The 18,993-nt window shown below is 45.0% G+C and overlaps 1 protein-coding gene across 1 annotated transcript in view; it reads left to right on the plus strand.

Moving 5' to 3' along the window:
• Positions 1-18,993, plus strand: part of SLA (Src like adaptor) — a 93,326-nt gene that overhangs the window by 62,276 nt on the left and 12,057 nt on the right. The window contains exons 5-6 of the mRNA XM_033933391.1: positions 4,925-5,028; positions 11,467-11,598. Of these exons, the coding sequence (XP_033789282.1) occupies positions 4,925-5,028; positions 11,467-11,598 (236 nt within the window). The remainder of the gene's footprint in view (positions 1-4,924; positions 5,029-11,466; positions 11,599-18,993) is intronic.

The following is an 18,993-nucleotide window of genomic DNA, read 5'->3' on the forward strand; positions in this document are numbered from 1 at the left end:
TCTGAAACTACTTCATCTATCCCCCCTAGAAACTCTCTACTCCTACGCTGACGACATCCTCATCCTCCTTGAGACTGACTCGAACCTCTCTAACCTCACTGAAAACATATCCTCATGTATCACGAACCTCCAATCCTGGGCCCAATCTGTACAAATGAAACTAAATGAGTCCAAAACAAAACTACTTTGGCTCGGCCCTATTTCAGACCATTTACCCTCCTCCATTCCACTACCTTCCGGCCCCACTCTCCAGCTCGAGTTTTCAAGCAAAGTCCTAGGCTTCATCCTAGACTCCTCCCTCTCCTTCAGTGATCACCTCAACTCCCTGGTAAAAAAATGCTTCTTTAGCCTCCATATGTTGAGGAAAGTAAGATCCTACTTTCACCATTCTCATTTCGCCATCCTCGTTCAATCCACCATCCTCTCCAGACTGGACTACTGCAACTCCCTCTATATATGCCTAACTAAGAAAAACCTCCACAGACTCCAACTAATTCAGAACGCCGCGGCCAAGCTTATTTTCACAAAGGGCAAGTTTGATCACGTCTCCCCTCTCCTCTCCAAGCTTCACTGGCTCCCAGTATACTCCAGAGTCCTCTACAAATGTGCCTGCTTATCCTTCAAGATTCTACATGGCATCCTACCCCCCGTTATCCCACTCCTTTGGAATTCCTCTAACCCACTCTCCTCTAGATCCTCCCAAAAACTGAAACTATCTTTCCCATCTACAAAAGGTATATCCCGCGCGGGAAAACTTGGAACATCCCTCCCTTTTAGAACCACAGAACTCTGGAACAACCTCCCATCCCCGCTCAGAAATGTTAGCTCCTTCCAATCCTTCCGTAAACATCTGAAAACTTGGCTCTTTTCAAAAATATAATCACCCCTCGTTCTCTAGTACCCTGTTCCCTCCCTATCTTCTTATTCCCTCTCCCATATCCATCTTTGTAGTTTCCTTTTCCTCCTAACCTCTGTAAACCGTGCCGAGCTCTGCGCTTGCGGAGATGATGCGGTATACAAACCTAAGGTTTAGTTTAGTTTAGTTTAGTTTCCATTATATGCAAATCTCTCTCATGCATATTCATTAGGGATATCTTGAAAACTTGACTGGCTGGGGGTCCCCCAGGACAGGTTTGGGAACCACTGGATTAGATTATACAAAACAGAGTTTATATTTTCGTTCTAAACCTGCTTTGGCCAGAAAAGGTGCAAACCAAAACTGAAATAAGTTGTAAAATACTATCATGTAATAATAAGATACAGATGTACAATAGGAAAGGAAGATATTTTGACATGGAAAAATAAGCCCTGTGATTATGGTTTATTCCCTTTGTGCCGGCATTCTTCTCTTAGCCTACCAAGAAATGTTTCCAGGGATTATATGAATTAAATTTATTCTCAGCCATATACAGCCTTCAATGTTGCCCACAAATTCTTTCCTTGATTTGGACTGCCATTGTGTAAACGAGTTTAAAAAAGCGTGGGATCAACACAGAGGATCTAGAATCAGAAAATAATATTAAAAATTGAACTAAGGCCAGTACGGGGCAGACTTGCACGGTCTGTGTCTGTATATGGCCATTTGGTGGAGGATGGGCTGGGGAAGGCTTCAATGGCTGGGAGGGTATAGATGGGCTGGAGTAGGTTTTAACGGAGATTTCGGCAGTAGGAACCCAAGCACAGTACCGGGTAGAGCTTTGGATTCTTGCCCAGAAATAGCTAAGAAGAAAAAATTAAAAAATTTAAATTGAATCAAGTTGGGCAGACTGGATGGACCACTCGGGTCTTTATCTGCGGTCATCTACTATGTTATGTTACTATGTTTCTTTAACTTTAGAAAGAATCTGAATCCCTTTTATGGTAGCCCTGCTTTGTGCTGTGGTGCATGCCCTCAAAATACTCATCATGCTTGCAGAAGGCCGATTGGTTCCAGGAAAGAGAACTACTAAGGGCTCCTTTTACTAAGCTGCGGTAGCGTTTTTAGCGCGTGCTGCAGGTTAGTGTGCGCTAACCCCCGCTCCACGCGGAAAAACTAATGCCAGCTCAACGGGGGCGTTAGCGTCTAATGCGCGCTCAATGCGCGCTACAATGCCCCGCGGGCTAGACGCTAACGCCTCCGTTGAGCTGCCATTAGTTTTCCCGCGTAGCGCGGGGGTTAGCGCCCACTAATCTGCAGCATGCGCTAGAAACACTACCGCAGCTTAGTAAAAGGAGCCCTAAATTTTGATAAAAGGCATAAACTCTGTACTAAATATGATTGTGGAGGCCCTTTTACACCGTCCCCCCACCATCCATTACAATTTATGCCACACACGCTCTCCTCCGCAACAGTTCAAAAATGCTCAACCACAGGAAACAGTCACATAGCTCACAAATAGGGGGCAGGGGGAGGGGCGAGACAGCTTTACAGGTTATGAAATATATACGTTGATATAAGTTATGAAAGATAAGCTGATAATCAAAGAAGTATGTTTTCTCTAATCATAAACAAATATTTTGCACGTCTAGATAGACCTAAGTAGTGGTGTACCAGGGGCAGGGCAGGGCAGGGGGGTGGTCTGCACCGGGTGCAGAACGCCCGGGGGTGCCGGAACGGTTGCGAGTCTACAGGTCTGGCTGCGCATGGCCATCAGCTCTGCTGGTCCCCACCCGCTCTGATGTCAATTTCCTGTTCCAGGGCGGGGGACCGGCAGAGCTGATGGCTGCGTGCAAGGGGTGCTCTGGCCAGAAGAGGGGGTGTTCTGTCCCGGGTTACCGCCCCGCCAGGCACGCCACTGGAGATAAGTACATACTGCCCGATATTCAGTGCAATTTAACCAGCAAGTAACGGCTTCTGACCAGTTAAATAGCACTTAGATATTCAGTGTGAGATGCCAGCTGAATACCAGCATTTAGTGGATAGTTGGCTATTTATTCAATTTTCTATACCGTTTTCCCAAAGGATCTCAGAACGGTTTACATGGATTTATTCAGGTGCTCAAGAATTTTTCCCCGTCTGTCCTGGTGGGCTTACAATCTAATTTACCTGGGGGGATTAAGTGACTAGCCCAAGGTCATAAGGAGCAGCATGGGCTTGAACCCACAACCGCAGGGTGCTGAGGCTGTAGCTTTAACCACTATGCCACACCCTATATTGCATAACTTTGCTGGCTATCTGTAAAATTTAAAGTTTCCAAGTTTATTATTTCTTTGATATACTTCTATCAAAATTTATCTAGACGGTTTACAATCAATGAAAATTTTTTTAAAAGAAAACTAAAAAAACAATATCCACATATAACAATTAAGAATCTGTGTGTGTATGTGTTGGGGGGGGGGGGGGGTTACAGGACCATAAAAGACTAATATGACTGGAAGGGAGGAACAAGAGGTGGTAAAAAAAAATGCATCGATATTAAAAAAAAAAATTTTAATATCGGAATTGGGGAGGATAAAACCAAAGGGGGTATTTCACTTCAAGAAAAGCGTTTGATGTAAAGAGACTGAATGGAAGGGGGAAAGATGGCTCTGATATTATGTATTATATGCATCCTTTTATTTTTTATCTAAATTTTAGGGAGATTTTTTGTTTTATATGGAGGGGAAGAGCATAACCAGAGCGAGGGAGCCATAATGGAGAAAATAGACTTTCTGGTGGTATCGTAAAAAATGTTAACTGCCAAGTCGGGTCACTTAAATAGCCAATCTATCTTTGGTCGCTATAAACTTAGCCAGCCAGCAATGAATGTCAGCTTAGACGGGCTATCTTTCTAGCGGCTAAAAAATAGACCAGATATTCAATGCTGGTCACCGGAAATGGCCTAGCATTGAATATACAGGTTCAGTGCCAACCGCAGGAGTTAGCCCAGCTAAGTTCCTGAGGAGGCCTTGTTGGTTACCCTTGATATTAAAGCACTGTGGGCCAGAATGTCCTTCCCTTCTCCCCACCTGGTTCCGAACCACCCCTCACCTATAAAAATGCAAGGAGGTTGCCAGCACGGCAGAAATTCTCTAGTTCTGCCCACAGCCTCCTCAGCACTGTTCCTCTGCTACAGTCCGCCCATGCAGACAGGAAGTTGTGTCAGAGGGAGGCAGATCATATCATGGTAACAGCGCTGAGAAGGCTGCGAGCAGCGCTAGAGAATCGCTGTTGTGCCATCAACCTCCTTTCGTTTTTACAGGTGAGGGGGGCTTCGGAACCAGGTGGGGAGAAGGGAAGGATATCCCGACCCACAGGGACCCCCTGGAGCAGCTGATTTTAAAATGAAAGGATGGGTACTGGATAGGAGGGCATTTGGAGGAGGGGGAAATCAGGGGAGGGGGAGGGTGGAGAGGAATTGAGGGGGCTCCCTTCCTTAATTCTTGCCTTGGGCCCCAGCATGTCTAACACCAACCGTGCCCTCAAGAACTGGGGAGGGAGGGCGGGAGGGGGTATTTCTTTTGTATGGTTCTATTCGCTTATGAAAATTGTGGTTGGGTGGGTTTTTTTTTTAATATTGTATGGATTCTGATTGATTTTTAAGTGCATATATGATTACTATTATTTGTATAGATATTGTATTGCATTTTTGTTAGCCTTAGAAACTCAATAAAGATTTATTTAAAAAAAACAAACAAACCTGTGGTTGTCTACCCCTGCACTAGAGTAAACTAAGCGTGCAGTGTGGCATTTATAGAAACAAAAATGGCAGCTAAGAGCCGGAAGGCTCATCTAGTCCTCCCAGTTTAGTTTCCGGTGCAATGCCACATACCTCAGCTCATCTCTGGGTTTCCTTCCCAATTCTCCAAACCTGGGTATCCTCTGCAACAATCCGTTGCTTTCTTGAATTTATTAAGCCTATTCAATGCTCTCTGTCCTACTTTCTATCGCAATAGCTCACATCGAATGTTGGTGAAGGCCTTGCTTGCTTATTAGCTGTCTCATAAGATTTACGGTGCATTTCAGTTGGCTATTTGAAGGACTGGGACGAGAGAAAGCAGAAGAACTTTTGCAGCTTCCAAACCACAAAATCGGCTCATTCATGATTAGAGAAAGTCAAACGAAGAAGGGTGAGATAAAACAGATGACTCTTTTTTTTTCTTCCTATTTTACCTTTGTCACAGTCACTGCCTGCCCTCAGAAATAATAATTAATTTTTATGTACCGCCAATCCCGTGAGTTCTAGGCGGTTCACAACAGATACGCATAGTACGAACAATGCAAATCATTTGAGATTCGACAAATTAAGTGCATACAATATATAAGAAATACATACAATGTAAGAAGAATACAACAGTGTTAAAATAAAGTAAAAAGTTAAAAGAATAAGATACATTAAAAACCCAGCCTGTTAAATCATTGAGTTTTTAACTGTTTTCTAAAATCGAGATAAGAAGAAGCTTCTAACACAGTTTTGGCCAGCCATAAATTCAGTTTGGCCGCCTGGAAAGAAAAGGTTCTCTCAAGGAACCTTTTATAATGACATCATTTTATTGAGGGATATGCAAACAAGTGTATTCTTTGAGAAAATGTTTTATTGACAAGGCTTCTTTTCTCATGCATTTTCTCTGCGTTCTACATCGACGGTTCATAGACAACCCCGCTAAAGACAAAGGCGCGCGCTGACAACTGAGCGCAAGATGGAGGTGAGCGCCGAAGAAAATTAGTTTTTAGGGGCTCCGACGGGGGGTTTTGTTGGGGAGCCCCCCAGTTTACTAATAGAGATCGCGCCGGCGTTGAGGGGGTTGTGGGGGGTTGTAACCCTCCACATTTGACTGTAAACTTAACTTTTTCCCTAAAAACAGGGAAAAAGTGAAGTTTTCAGTAAAATGTGGGGGGTTACAACCCCCCACACCCCCCACAACGCCTCCACAATGCGGCGCGATCTCAATTAAGTAAAGTGGGGGGGTTCCCCCCATGCCCCCCCCCGTCGGAGCCGTAAAAACTGTAATTTTCTGTGGCGCGTGCCTCTGCGCTGCGCTCAATTGTCTGCACGCGCCTTTGTCCCGGCGCGCTTTTGACCTGACACCACATCGACACGGACAAAGAGGGCCAGGGTTCTGTTGAATGTTGAGCAAATGTGCATCCATGCAAAAATAGTACGGAAAGGGCCATTTCCAGGAATGGTTTACCAGTAGAAATTCAACAAACTAATAGGGAGATAACTCGTATTATTCTGTGATGAAAATGAATAACCACAAATATGATCACAGCTCTCATTTAGTTATAAACCAGGGGTTATATGTGTTATTTTTAGCACTTATTAATGCACTAATTTATGCACAGCACCACTGAGGTTACGGAAGATCTTATCCCCCCCCCCCCTTTCACCATCTCTACCTGTATTATCCCCCTAAGACTCAACAATGTAACCAAACTACCTCGTAATCTTCCTGCTTCATCTGACGTTTTCCTAATTTTTCTACCTATCTTATACCCTGTTCTCAAAACTTTATTATGAAACCAGCTCCTTAATTGTATAATAATAATAATAATAATAATAATAACAGCTTATATATCGCAATACCGTGAAGTTCTATGCGGTTTACAAAGATTAAGCAAAGGTACAAATTGATTGACTTTAAGAGGGGAGGAAGAAAGAGGATTAATAGGACAGGAAATCCATTTTTGAGGAGAGAGTGATCAATAGAACAAATCAATCGCTATAGAGGGGAGAGAGAAGAGAGGATCAGTTGTCTAGATACTTTAGGAACAGATGTGTTTTCAGACGTTTCCTAAATTCCTCATAAGTAGTGGGCGAAAGCAATTGTTCTAGGTCTTTACCCCATGATTCTGCTTGGTGCGAGAGAAGATGTTCATGGTGTTTTTTCAGTTTACAACCTCTCACTGGGGGGGAAATGAAGTTGGAATGTGAGCTTCTCTTGTGTCTGTTGGCTGAGAAGACGAAAAGGTCAGTTATATATTTAGGGGCAAGTCCGTGTAGTGCTTGAAGCAGAAGCAGGCAAATTTAAACTTTACGCGCGCCTCCATTGGCAGCCAATGCAGCTGCCGGTAGTAGGATGTCACGTGGTGTAACCAGCTCCTCAATTGTAACTTTTTTCCTGGAAATGTCCAGTTATCTTCTGATGTAATCCGCTTAGAACTGCAAGGTGCAGGCGGAATAGAAGTCAGTAATGTAATGTAATCTACCCAGCCACCAGCAAATCCAGTAAAATCAGCAAACTCAGATAAGTGAAACATATATATATTTTTATATCTTTTATTCTGTTAATGGACTGTTCATTCATTGTGGTCGGGTCAGGGACAGTGAAGTCAATGATGGTCCCTGTGATAACCCCAGTTCGGTGATTGCACTGAATTTAAGGGTGTAAGGTCTGAGCACTTCACAATAAGGTTTATAACTAAATGAGAGCTGTGATCATATTTGTGGTTACCAGTAGAAAGGCATTTTAGAAAATTGCATGACCTTCATGCAAGTAACTTTGGGGTCCTTTTACTAAGGCGTGCGCTAAACGCTAACACATCCGTAGGATATAAAGGACACGATAGCGTTTAGCGAAAGCTAAAACAACTAGCACGCCTTAGTATAAAGGACTCCTTTATGTGCAGAATACTGCTACGGTATGTTTACCTGCAATCAGGGTGGAGAACCGATATGCATGTGAAGGACAAACTAGGCTCTCATTCCATGTATTATGCATGTAAATGTAAACTGATCCTCTCGTCTCTCTCCCCTCTATAGCGATTAACTTGTTCTATTGATCACTCTCTCCTCAAAAAATGGATTTCCTGTCCTATTAACCCTCTTTCTTCCTCCCCTCTTAAAGTCAATCAATTTGTACCTTTGCTTAATCTTTGTAAACCGCATAGAACTTCACGGTATTGCGGTATATAAGCTGTTATTATTATTATTATTATACAATAGAAAATATAACATAGATGTATTACTATGAGTGTTTAGGTGAATAACCTTCTGAGGTTTCTGCCTATAAGATCACACGTTAAGTCTCAAGGGACTCAATGACTCTTCATCAGGTCAAATCATTTCATGAAATTTTATGTGACTTTCAGTGCTTATCATTATTATGTTATAAAGAATTTGTAATCAAACTTATCTTAGTAAGTTCTCATTCAAATATGCAAAGCTGAAAACCTTGGAGAAAAGTCACCCCGCCATGAATTCATTATTTCACTTCAAAAAGCTGCGTCAATGGGGGGTCTCCTTAATGTTTATAAGCGCAGTTTCTTTTTGGCTCATTGATTAAAAATTCTTTATGAAACAATGATAAGCACTGAAAGTCGCATAAAATTGCATCAATACCTTGAGTTCAAGATGGTTTACAAAGAGGAAAGGGAATGGGGACTTGTATATCACCGTTTCTGTCACTTTGGCATTTCAAAGTTGGCATTCAAAGTGGTGGGTACTGGAGGATTAAGTGACTTGCCCAGGGTCAGAAGGAGCAGTACCAGGATTTGATCTCACAACCTCTGGGCAGCAGCTTTACCAGTAGCCACACCTTCAGTCTGTCCCAGGGTGGCAATTCTTATGTGAGCTGAGTATAGGACAATCAAGCCATTGTGACATCACTGATGAGGCTGGCTCTTAGGCATTGGTGGAATGAGGCATTATGACATCACAATCTCAGCCCTGGAATGTTGCTTCTCTTTGGGCTTCTGCCACTGGGTCGGCCACTGTTGGAAACAGGATACTGGGCTTGATGAAAGGGAATGGTGACTTGTACACTGCCTTTATGTCGCTTTGGCATTTCAAAGCGTACATTCAAAGTGGTGGGCACTGGGGGATTAAGTGACTTGCCCAGGGTCACAAGAAGCACCACAAGGATTTGATCTCACAATCTCTGGAATGCAGAGGCAGCAGCTCAGCCAGTGAGCGACAACCTTTTTATCATACCATGTTAGGGTTTCTTTTTCGCTGGCTGCGGCAGTAAAAGCTCCAATACTCATAGGAATTCTATGAGAGTCAGAGCTTTTACCGCCATGGCCGATGATTTTAAAAAAAAAAAAACCCTAACGCAGCGTTATAAAAGGGGGCCTTAGGCAAAGCTATTTAAAAATCTAACAATTTTACAAGACATTTTCAAAAACAGAGTATAAAAACCTCTCATATATTCAAAATTTTCCAGGCCCCGCCACCTGATTGTGATAGGCAAGGCAGGTTGGCTTGAGGTTGAAGGACAAGCTGCTTGCTTCTGGTTTTCAAGATTCAGGAACACATAGTTTCCCTTAAAATCGTAAGTACATACAGTCTTACCAAGTTTCTCCGGTGACGGGACTAAATCGCGCGAGATAACGGCGCGCCGACAACTGAGCGCAGACAACTGAGCACAAGGTTGACGGCGTGCCGAAGAAAAGCACTATTTTAAAGGGCTCCAACGGGGGGGGTGGGGGGGGGAACTCCCCACATTATACTTAAAACTGAACTTTTTCCCTAAAAAACAGGCAAAAAGTTCGGTTTCAAGTATAATGAGGGGGGTTACAACCCCCCAAACCCCCCACAACGCCAGCGCGATGTCTGTTAAGTAAAATAGGGGGGTTCCCCACCAACACCCCCCGTCGGAACCCTTTAAAATAGTGCTTTTCTTCGGCGCGCCGTCAACCTTGCGCTCAGTTGTCTGCGCGCCGTTGTCTCGCACGATTTTGTCTATGAACCAGTTTCTCCTATAGGGTTGGGCTTAACAGTTGTTCTCTGGTCAAGACCTAGCAGTGGATGAATGCCGACTCCAGGGTACAGGTCTCTCCTGCATTATCCAGCACATCCAGAACTAGAGGCCAACACCAGGCTTTAATGATGCCTAGATCACATGACTAGCTGCTTAGTTACCTGGGTAAAATCTTTTCCAAAAGCTTCTACCACTGTGATAAGGAAACTGAGGGCAAGATTCTCAAAAGTTTTAACGCCGTCGCTAAACTGTTTTCCGGCGGTTTAGCCTGTACGCAGTTTAGCGGCGGATTATCTCCGTCTTTAGCAAGGTTTCTAGCCGTCTCCGATACTGACATGCAAACGGGCTCTTCAACATTGAAACGAGTGAGGAGAGGATACTTTCAAAGGCTTGAGTCCCAGTCAGAACAGATTTTCACACAACAAAAACTGTGACCCACTGTAAAATTCTCCAAGCTAATGTGGAGATTAAGTTAAGATCACACACAGCCTGATAAGTCATAGCACTGAAGTCTGTGCTATATCTTGATAGGCTAACATAAATGACTCATACGGCCTCATTCACTATAAAGTTGTACAGCCTCATGGTCACATGCATTAGTCATTGTGTCACTAACTAAAGCAAGACACAAGAATTTACCAAAGTATTCCACGGGAAAATAGGACGAGCCAAAAGCAAAGAACAAAAACTGTGGAATCGATGATCTTGACCCAACGGTTTATTAAAAAGTCTTCACATTTTTGGTGGGTAAATATGTGTAAATATGAAAAAATGACTGCAGAACGTTTGGGGACTAGTAAGATATTTAATAAAGTGTAGAGTTCATTGACTGCAATTGTTGCATGGCAATAAGGGTCATGTACACTTCTCCCTCCGGATTCGCGGGGGATAGGGGCAGAGCCGGACCGCAAATGGCAAAAAACCGCAAATATCCGGCTCTGACCCACCCCCGCCTCCCAACCGCCTTCCCGGCCTTACCTGGTGGTCTAGTGGGCTTTCGGGGCAGGAGCGATCTTCCTACGCTCCTGCCCCGTGCAGATCGCCATTAGGAAATGGCTGCTGTGAGTTCCCGTAGTCTCTTGAGACTACGACGGGAACTCCCTACAGCTATTTCCTAATGGCGATTTGCACGGGGCAGGAGCGTAGGAAGATCGCTCCTGCCCCAAAAGCCCGCTAGACCACCAGGTAAGGCCGGGATGCCGGGAGGAAGACTTAACGATGTTTTTTTTTCTTTTTTCCCCCTCCCCAAAAAATTGTGAATATGTGAAATCGCGATTACCGAAACCGCGAATGGGGAGGGGGAAATGTATCTTTCTTTTTCTTAGATTACCTTACACATCCAGGGAGGGTGGGTGGGGGGAGGAGGGAAATGTATTTTGACGATTTAAATTACTTAATTATAATATTGTAATCACATCATATATATTATTGTATTAATAACTGAGATGAGGATGGGAGAAAATGATCGTTTTATGTATTATTTGTGTAGTTAATAGTGCGTTTTATGCAGTATTTTATGTTAAAATTTTTGTATTGCACTATCAATGTTTGAAAATCAATAAAGATTTAAAAAAAAAAAAAAAAGTCTTCACAATAAAGGGTGCAGGTCAATAAAGCAATTCCATAGTACACCGTAAAAACGTAGTGGCCTGGATTGTTTTATCGACCTGCACCTTTTATTGTGAAGACTTTTTAATAAACCGTTGGGTCAACATCATCGATTCCACAGCTATTCTCGCTACTCAAACGCAACATTTTAACAGAGATTTACCAAGTCCAGAAACGCAATGACTCTCTATAAAGTGTAACTTTCTGCATTTTTATTTTTTGGCAAAAACTAATTTTTGACTCCCCCGATCCTTGTAGGTCTGTATTCATTATCCGTCCTTCACAGTCAAGTAAAGCATTATCGGATCTACCGTCTGCCAAACAAGTGGTATTACATCTCGCCTAGGCTCACCTTCCAGTGTCTGGAGCACCTTGTGAACCACTATTCTGGTAAGGATTCAAAGGGGACAGGGGCCACCAAGAGTGCCGTCTGTCTTTGAACTGCTGTTATGGCTGCCACAATTTCCCGACTAAATTCCCTACTGCGTACTAAAGGTGGTGTTTTAAAATTTAAGTTAATTAGAAACCAAAGTTCTCCTTAGTCGAAAGCTATTTTAAGATGTATAGGGGGTTGAGAACAGAGGTACAGTAAGGGGGGGGGGACCGCCCCAGGCACCGGCACCCATATTCCTCTCCACCTCACCCCCACCCTTCTCCACCCTCTCAATACAGCGCGTGTGCGCCCCTTCCCCCGCACCTCTTTTAACGTTCCCGGCGTGAGCAGCAGCCCCCCAACCTACTGCTTACGCCAGCGTCAGCGTTTCCTCTGACATCACTTCCTGGACCCCTGCCTAGGAAATAGTGTCAAAGTGAGAGAAAACGCTGGCGCGAGCAACAGCTTGAGATTGCTGCTCACGTCGGGAACGTTAAAAGAGGTACGGGGAGAGGGAAGAGGCGCATGCGCGTGGCAGTAGGGGGTGGGCAGGCGGAGAAGAGGGCGGGGGAGGGGCACCACCATTCCGGGCACCTCTCACCCTCGCTACACCACTGGGTACAGCGTAACAAAGGATGATGGTATATAGGCTTTGAAGGCAAGTATGAAGAGTTTGAAGAAAAAAAAAACAACCCCGGAGTGTCAACTGAGAGATGTCAATGAAGCACCAATAACAGAGACATAGAAACAGAGACTATGACACATAGTAAATGTCAGCAGATAAAGACCTGAATGGTCCATGCAGCCTGCCTAATAGGTACACGCAGTGAGAGCTGGCTAGCCTTCCATTCAAGATAATGAAGTGAACAGACTTAGTAGATAAAGGCAGGTCCAAGGTAGAGAGAACGAGAGGGCATTCTCTAAAGTTAAAAGGGGGTAGATTCCGTGCAAACATAAGGAAGTTCTTCTTCACCCAGAGAGTGGTAGAAATCTGGAACCATCTTCCGGAAGCTATTAAAGGGGAAAAACACCCTCCAGGGATTCAAGACAAGGTTAGACAAGTTCCTGCTAAACCGGAACGTACACGGGTAAGGCTAGTCTCAGTTAGGGCACTGGTCTTTGACCGAAGGGCCGCCGCGTGAGCGGACTGCTGGGCGCGATGGACCACTGGTCTGACCCAGCAGCGGCAATTCTTATGTTCCAGCTGTGCTCTGCTTTAATCACTAGCATTGCCGGCAGGCTGCAAAAGGGTTAGAGGGAGGGAGGGACCACTGTGGTGGCAGATGGCAAGCGGCTGCAGGTGGAGTGGGACGGCGGCAGCGAGGACGCAAAGGGGACCTATGGTTAATGCGAGTTAAAATTTTTAATACACGTTAAACATTTAATGCATTAATCACGTTCACGCGTTAAATGTACAGCCCTAGTTCTTGGCTACAGGGGCTGTTTCTAGGAACTGACTGCCCATTATGGTTAGCATTTTAGGCAAAGCACCAGCCACCGCAGTTAAAATGAAACCGGATATTCAGCACCAGTAACCCAGATATCAGTCGGTGCTGTATATTCAGTTTCAGTCAGTGCCAGCTCAAAAGTGCTATTTGGTTCATGAGGCGGTCCAGAGGAGAGCGACGAAAATGATAGGAGGCTTGCGCCAGAAGACGTATGAGGAGAGACTGGAAGCCCTGAATATGTATACCCTAGAGGAAAGGAGAGACAGGGGAGATATGATTCAGACGTTCAAATACTTAAAGGGTATTAACGTAGAACAAAATCTTTTCCAGAGAAAGGAAAATGGTAAAACCAGAGGACATAATTTGAGGTTGAGGGGTGGTAGATTCAAGAGCAATGTTAGGAAATTCTACTTTACGGAGAGGGTAGTGGATGCCTGGAATGCGCTCCCGAGAGAGGTGGTGGAGAGTAAAACTGTAACTGAGTTCAAAGAAGCGTGGGATGAACACAGAAGATTTAGAATCAGAAAATAATATTAAATATTGAACTAGGCCAGTTACTGGGCAGACTTGCACGGTCTGTGTCTGTGTATGGCCGTTTGGTGGAGGATGGGCAGGGGAGGGCTTCAATGGCTGGGAGGGTGTAGATGGGCTGGAGTAAGTCTTAACAGAGATTTCGGCAGGTGGAACCCAAGCACAGTGCCGGGTAAAGCTTTGGATTCTCGCCCAGAAATAGCTAAGAAGAAAAAAAAAAAAAAATTTAAATTGAATCAGGTTGGGCAGACTGGATGGACCATTCGGGTCTTTATCTGCCGTCATCTACTATGTTACTATGTTACTATAAGCATAATCAGACTGCTAGCTAGATAGCTAACTGGATAAAGTTAGGACAGCCTTTTTTGCTCACAAGCTACATTATTCATATTGCCTAGGAGCATCTTAAATTGGCCAATACATCCAAATAAAATGCTGGTAGTGGGTTCAAAATGGAGCCGGTGACCCCTAGTGGCAGTTTTTTGGTACAACTGCTAGGAGGTCAAGCTGCTGTATAAAATAAATCTATAAAATTATAATCTCATAAGACATGCCATACTGGGACAGATTGAAGCCCAGTATCTTCTTTCCAACAGTGGCCAACCCAGGTTGCATGTACCCGGCATGATCCCATAGAGTAAATCAGATTTCATACTGCTTATCCTAGGAATAAGCAGTGGATTTCTCCAAGTCCATCTCCATAATGGCTTACGTACCCAATAAAAACATGTAAACAACAGCCCCAATCTAAAAATAGTGTAACAGAATTAAGGTGTAACATCACTGAGAATAAATTAAGACTTTTTTGGTAGATGCTTCCTAAACAGCAACCCCCACCCCCGATATTCAATGGTACTTAGCCAGCCAGTAATGGCTCCTGGCAGGCTAAATACCACTTATACGGCTATCTGCTAATATTCAGCAGGATATAGCCAGCTTTCTCCCTGTAGTCCATTTCCCTTCCCTTCCTCCTTTCTGGCCCCCCTCCCAATCCAACATTTCTTCCTCCTTTCCACCAGTTTAACATTTCTTTCTCTCTTCCTCCTGAATGCTGCTTCTCCTCTGGTCCTCCTTCCCTCGCCCACCAACTTCTCTCCATGAGTCCAACTTTTCACTCTCTGCCCTCTCCCCCTTCCCCAGAATGCGACATTTCTCCTTCCCTCCTTTCTGTCCTCCCCATCCATCTCGCCCTCTCCATGAGTCCAAGATTTTCTGCCTCCTGCACACTTTCTCTCTCTCTCTCTCCTTGCCTCTTCCATCAAGTGATGTCCCTCCTTCCCACCCCCCAACTTAATATGCTCTCTCCCTATGCACCATTTCTCCCTCTGTCATCACTCTCACGCTTCCTGCAACAATTTTATTTCCTTTCCTTGTCTTTCCCAAACTCACTCACAACTAATATGATCTCTTCCCATGCATCATCTCACCCTCCCCTCCAGTGTGCAGCACCTTTCCTTTCCCTCCCCTTTTGTCAGGTCCAGCAGCACCTCTTCTCCCTTCCATTTCCCTCTTCCCCTGTCTAGCAGTACCCCTTCTCCCTTTCCTTTCCCTCTGTCCAGCAGCACCTCTCCTTCTCCCCATGTCTAGCAGTACCCCTTCTTCCTTCTCTTTCCCTCCTTCCCTGTCCAGCAGTACCTCTCCTCGCTCTAGCGGCAGCTCACTGTGCTTTTAACTTTCCCCGAGGCTGACTGATGGAACCGCGTCTAAACTAATGCTAGTGGCAGCTGTGTGGAGAAGTTAAATATGCACTGAGTTGCCGCTGCTAGTCCGGGGATGGGGAAAGAAGACGAGAAAGGCAGGAGTCCCGGGAGAGACACGACGGCAGCAGGAAGTCGCTAGACATGTAGCACTGGCGCCATACCGCGTGTTGAGAACCTCTGGCCCTACAAGACGTGTCTCTCGGCGCCTCTCTTCCTTCTCAGAGTGCCGTGGCACACTTGGAATCTCAGGAGGCGCACTAGTGCGATACACTGGGCTATGCAATATCACATGGCTAGTCCTGCTGATAATCAGCAGCAGGCCAACTAAGACACACGACCAGATAGACCCGCCTAAAAAGCAGGTCTGTCTTTGGCCGTTGGGTCTTAGCAGTCCAGCTGCTGAATATCGGCTTGTTCGTCTAAGTCTGAAAGCAGTGAACTTTATTTATTATTTATCTATTTATTCCGTTTTCTATACCGTTCTCCCCGGGGAGCTCAGAATGTTTTACAAGAATTAATTCAGGTACTCAAGCATAATTCCCTGTCTGTCCCGGTGGGCTCACAATCTGTAAACTGAAAATTCAATGCTGGTGGCCGGATCCAGCCACAGCACTGGATTTCCAGGATTGCTGCGGCATGGGAGGTAGCCAGACTGCCTTGCGCAGGTTAAATATTGGGACTGTACTTTCCAAATTCCATTTAAAAATCTTTCAAATGAGTGCATGTCCTTAATTCCAAATGTTGATATTTTGAGAAAGCCTAAGTAACATCGGCCCTTACTTTTCATCTACTTCAGGTATTAAATATTGAACTAAGGCCAGTACTGGGCAGACTTGCACGGTCTGTGTCTGTGTATGGCCGTTTGGTGGGGGATGGGCTGGGGAGGGCTTCAGTGGCTGGGAGGGTGTAGATGGGCTGGAGTAGGTTTTAACGGCGATTTTGGCAGTAGGAACCCAAGCACAGTACCGGGTAGAGCTTTGGATTCTTGCCCAGAAATAGCTAAGAAAAAAATTAAAAAATTTAAATTGAATCAGGTTGGGCAGACTGGATGGACCATTCGGGTCTTTATCTGCCGTCATCTACTATGTTACTATGTAGCTTATTAACATGACAACTAAGGGGTCCTTTTACTAAGGCGCACTAGCCGTTTTAGCGCGCGTTAACGCGTCCATAGACAATAATGGACGCGTTAGCGTTTAGCGTGCGCTAAAACAGCTAGCCCGCCTTAGTAAAAGGACCCCTAAGCATTGTTTCTATCACATATTTTAAAATTCTCTTTCACGATGCAAATCCTGTGGCTTTGTACTTTTATTAGTAAACGAAACAAAAGTTTTACCTTTCACATAGACTGTATGAAACCACGAGTATTTGCAATTACCTTTTCCTCTTTCACATTTATCTGCTCTTTGCTTCCCAGTCTGAATTTTTGTTTTAGTAACGAGGGACAGCAGAATGTTTTCTGAATATGGAGACTCTTTTCACAAAGCAATTTCAAGTTTTTAGACGTCAATGATAGATAATCAAAGAGGAAGACGGCAAAATGAGAGACCCAAGAGGCTTCTGTCGCAGATCGCAGCCTGAATAACTGAGATGAATAGGAAGGGGTTTTTGTTCATGGGGGGCTTTGAGTATGGTTACCATGAACACGTCAGGGACTTATGGGGTTTGAGGTTGATAGGGTCATTTCGGGGGGGGGGGGGCATTCTTTGCACAATATCAGCACCTGACATGTATGGGATTATTTTCAAAAACCTTAAGCACTAAAAGTAGCCAATTGGGTTGTGGCTGAAAATTCACCTAAATGTAGCCATCTGAATTTAGATGACATGAGGATGCAGAGAGACCACTATATTCCTCTGCTTACTGTACTGAGAAGAACATAAGAATAGCCTTACTGGGTCAGACTAATGGTCCATCAAGCCCAGTAGCTCGTTCTCACAGTGGCCAATCCAGGTCCCTAGTATCTGTCCAAAACCCAAGGAGTAGCAACATTCCATGCTACCGATCCAGGGCAAGCAGTGGCTTCCCCCATGTCTTTCTCAACAACAGACTACAGACTTTTCCTCCAGGAACTCGTCCAAACCTTTCTTAAAACCATTCAGATATTAATAGCTTCTAAGCTTATTTCTCCTCCCCGGGTCCTACGTTATCATTTCACACTTTCTGGTTCCATCAATAGAAAGGACAATTTTTGAAGCTTTCTTCAGGGTATGCTGTGAAGTCTGCAGTTTGTCTTTGTAAATAGTGGGTTCACTGATCTGATTGGGAACAGGGCAGTCCACCAATCTGAATTTTGGCGGGAAAATCAGTTGGTCAGAAATTTGAATTTTGTTGTGAAAGTCAGTAGGTCTCTTTTTCCATAGAATGGAATGGTCTCTGGTGGGTTTAAATATGTTTTTCCCATGGAGCTGGGTTACATGTTCTCTCAGGGTTTCCATAGCTGGCATTGTGCTTGTTGCAGGTTTCCAGGTCTTGCTGCATCTTGTCAGGTATAAACCAACGTTTAAGCCACCATACTGTGAGGTCTGCATGGGTCCAGCACCTCTCTCCCTTCCCTCCAGCTCCATCCCCCTTCCACATGTGTCCAGCACCTGTCTTCATTCCCTCCAGCTCCAGCCCCCCCTTCCCACATGGGTCCAGTACTTCTCTTCATTACCTCCAGCTCCATACCCCCACATGTCCAGCACTTATCCATTCCCTCCAGCTCCAGCCCCCCCATGGGTCCAGCAACTTTCTCCATTCCCTCCAACTCCTGTAACCCCCCCCCCCCCAATACCCACACTTACAGAGCCAGCCCTTCTGTCCCTTCTCTCTAGCTCCACCCCTCATAAGTCCAGCATCTCTCTCCATTCCTTCCAGCTTGTCACCCTCTCCTTGCAGGTCCAGCACCCTCTTTCCATCCACTCCAGCCCCTATCTCTTCCCCCAACCCCCAAACCAGCTCCAGCACCTCTCCCTTCGCTTCCTGTCAGCTCTGCAGCCAGCCAGCCAGCCAGCATCCTCCCCATGGGCCATAGTAGCAACAGCAGAATCCCCCTCCTTGTGAGTCCAGCAGTCACCCCCTTGCTACAGCGGCAACCCCCCCCCCCCCCATGCAGTTTGGCATCTATATGCCTTCTTTCCCAACTCCCCTTTCACCCGGTGTTTATTGTACCTGAAGGAGTCTCAGCCATGCCACAGAGAAAAAGAATCAGAGGCCTACTCTGGTGTCTTCTTTATGCCGAGTCCCTCCTTGATGTAACTTTTACAGTTCTCCCGCTTTCTTCTTTGCAAGACCACATTCTCACACTAATGAAGCTGCACTCCATACACTGAACTGTAGATGTGCTCTGGCTGATTACTTGGATTAGACCACACCTCATAGAACTTCCATTCAATTGTTTCTGCCTTTCGACCCGGCCTAACAAGCTAAGAAATCCTGTCAGCAAGAGAACTATCTCCTCATGGCTGGTGGACTGTATCTCCTTTTGGTTTGCTCGGGCTGGGCTGACACTTGAAGGCCGCACATAAAGTTAGAGCTCATCTACGTTCTACTACTAACGTGGACATTTGCAAAGCAGCCACCTGGACCTCAATTCACACCTTTACATCCCACTAATGTTTAGAGAATCATTCCAGATGGGATAGTCAATTCGGCCAAGCAATTCTTCCAAATGTATTCCCCACTTAGGCCTAGATTCACTAAACTCACCTTTCCGATCCGATCTGTGGGTGATCCGTGTCTGAATCTTCAC

The sequence above is a fragment of the Geotrypetes seraphini genome, chromosome 2, assembly GCF_902459505.1.
Source record: "Geotrypetes seraphini chromosome 2, aGeoSer1.1, whole genome shotgun sequence".
Taxonomy (NCBI): Eukaryota; Metazoa; Chordata; class Amphibia; order Gymnophiona; family Dermophiidae; genus Geotrypetes; species Geotrypetes seraphini.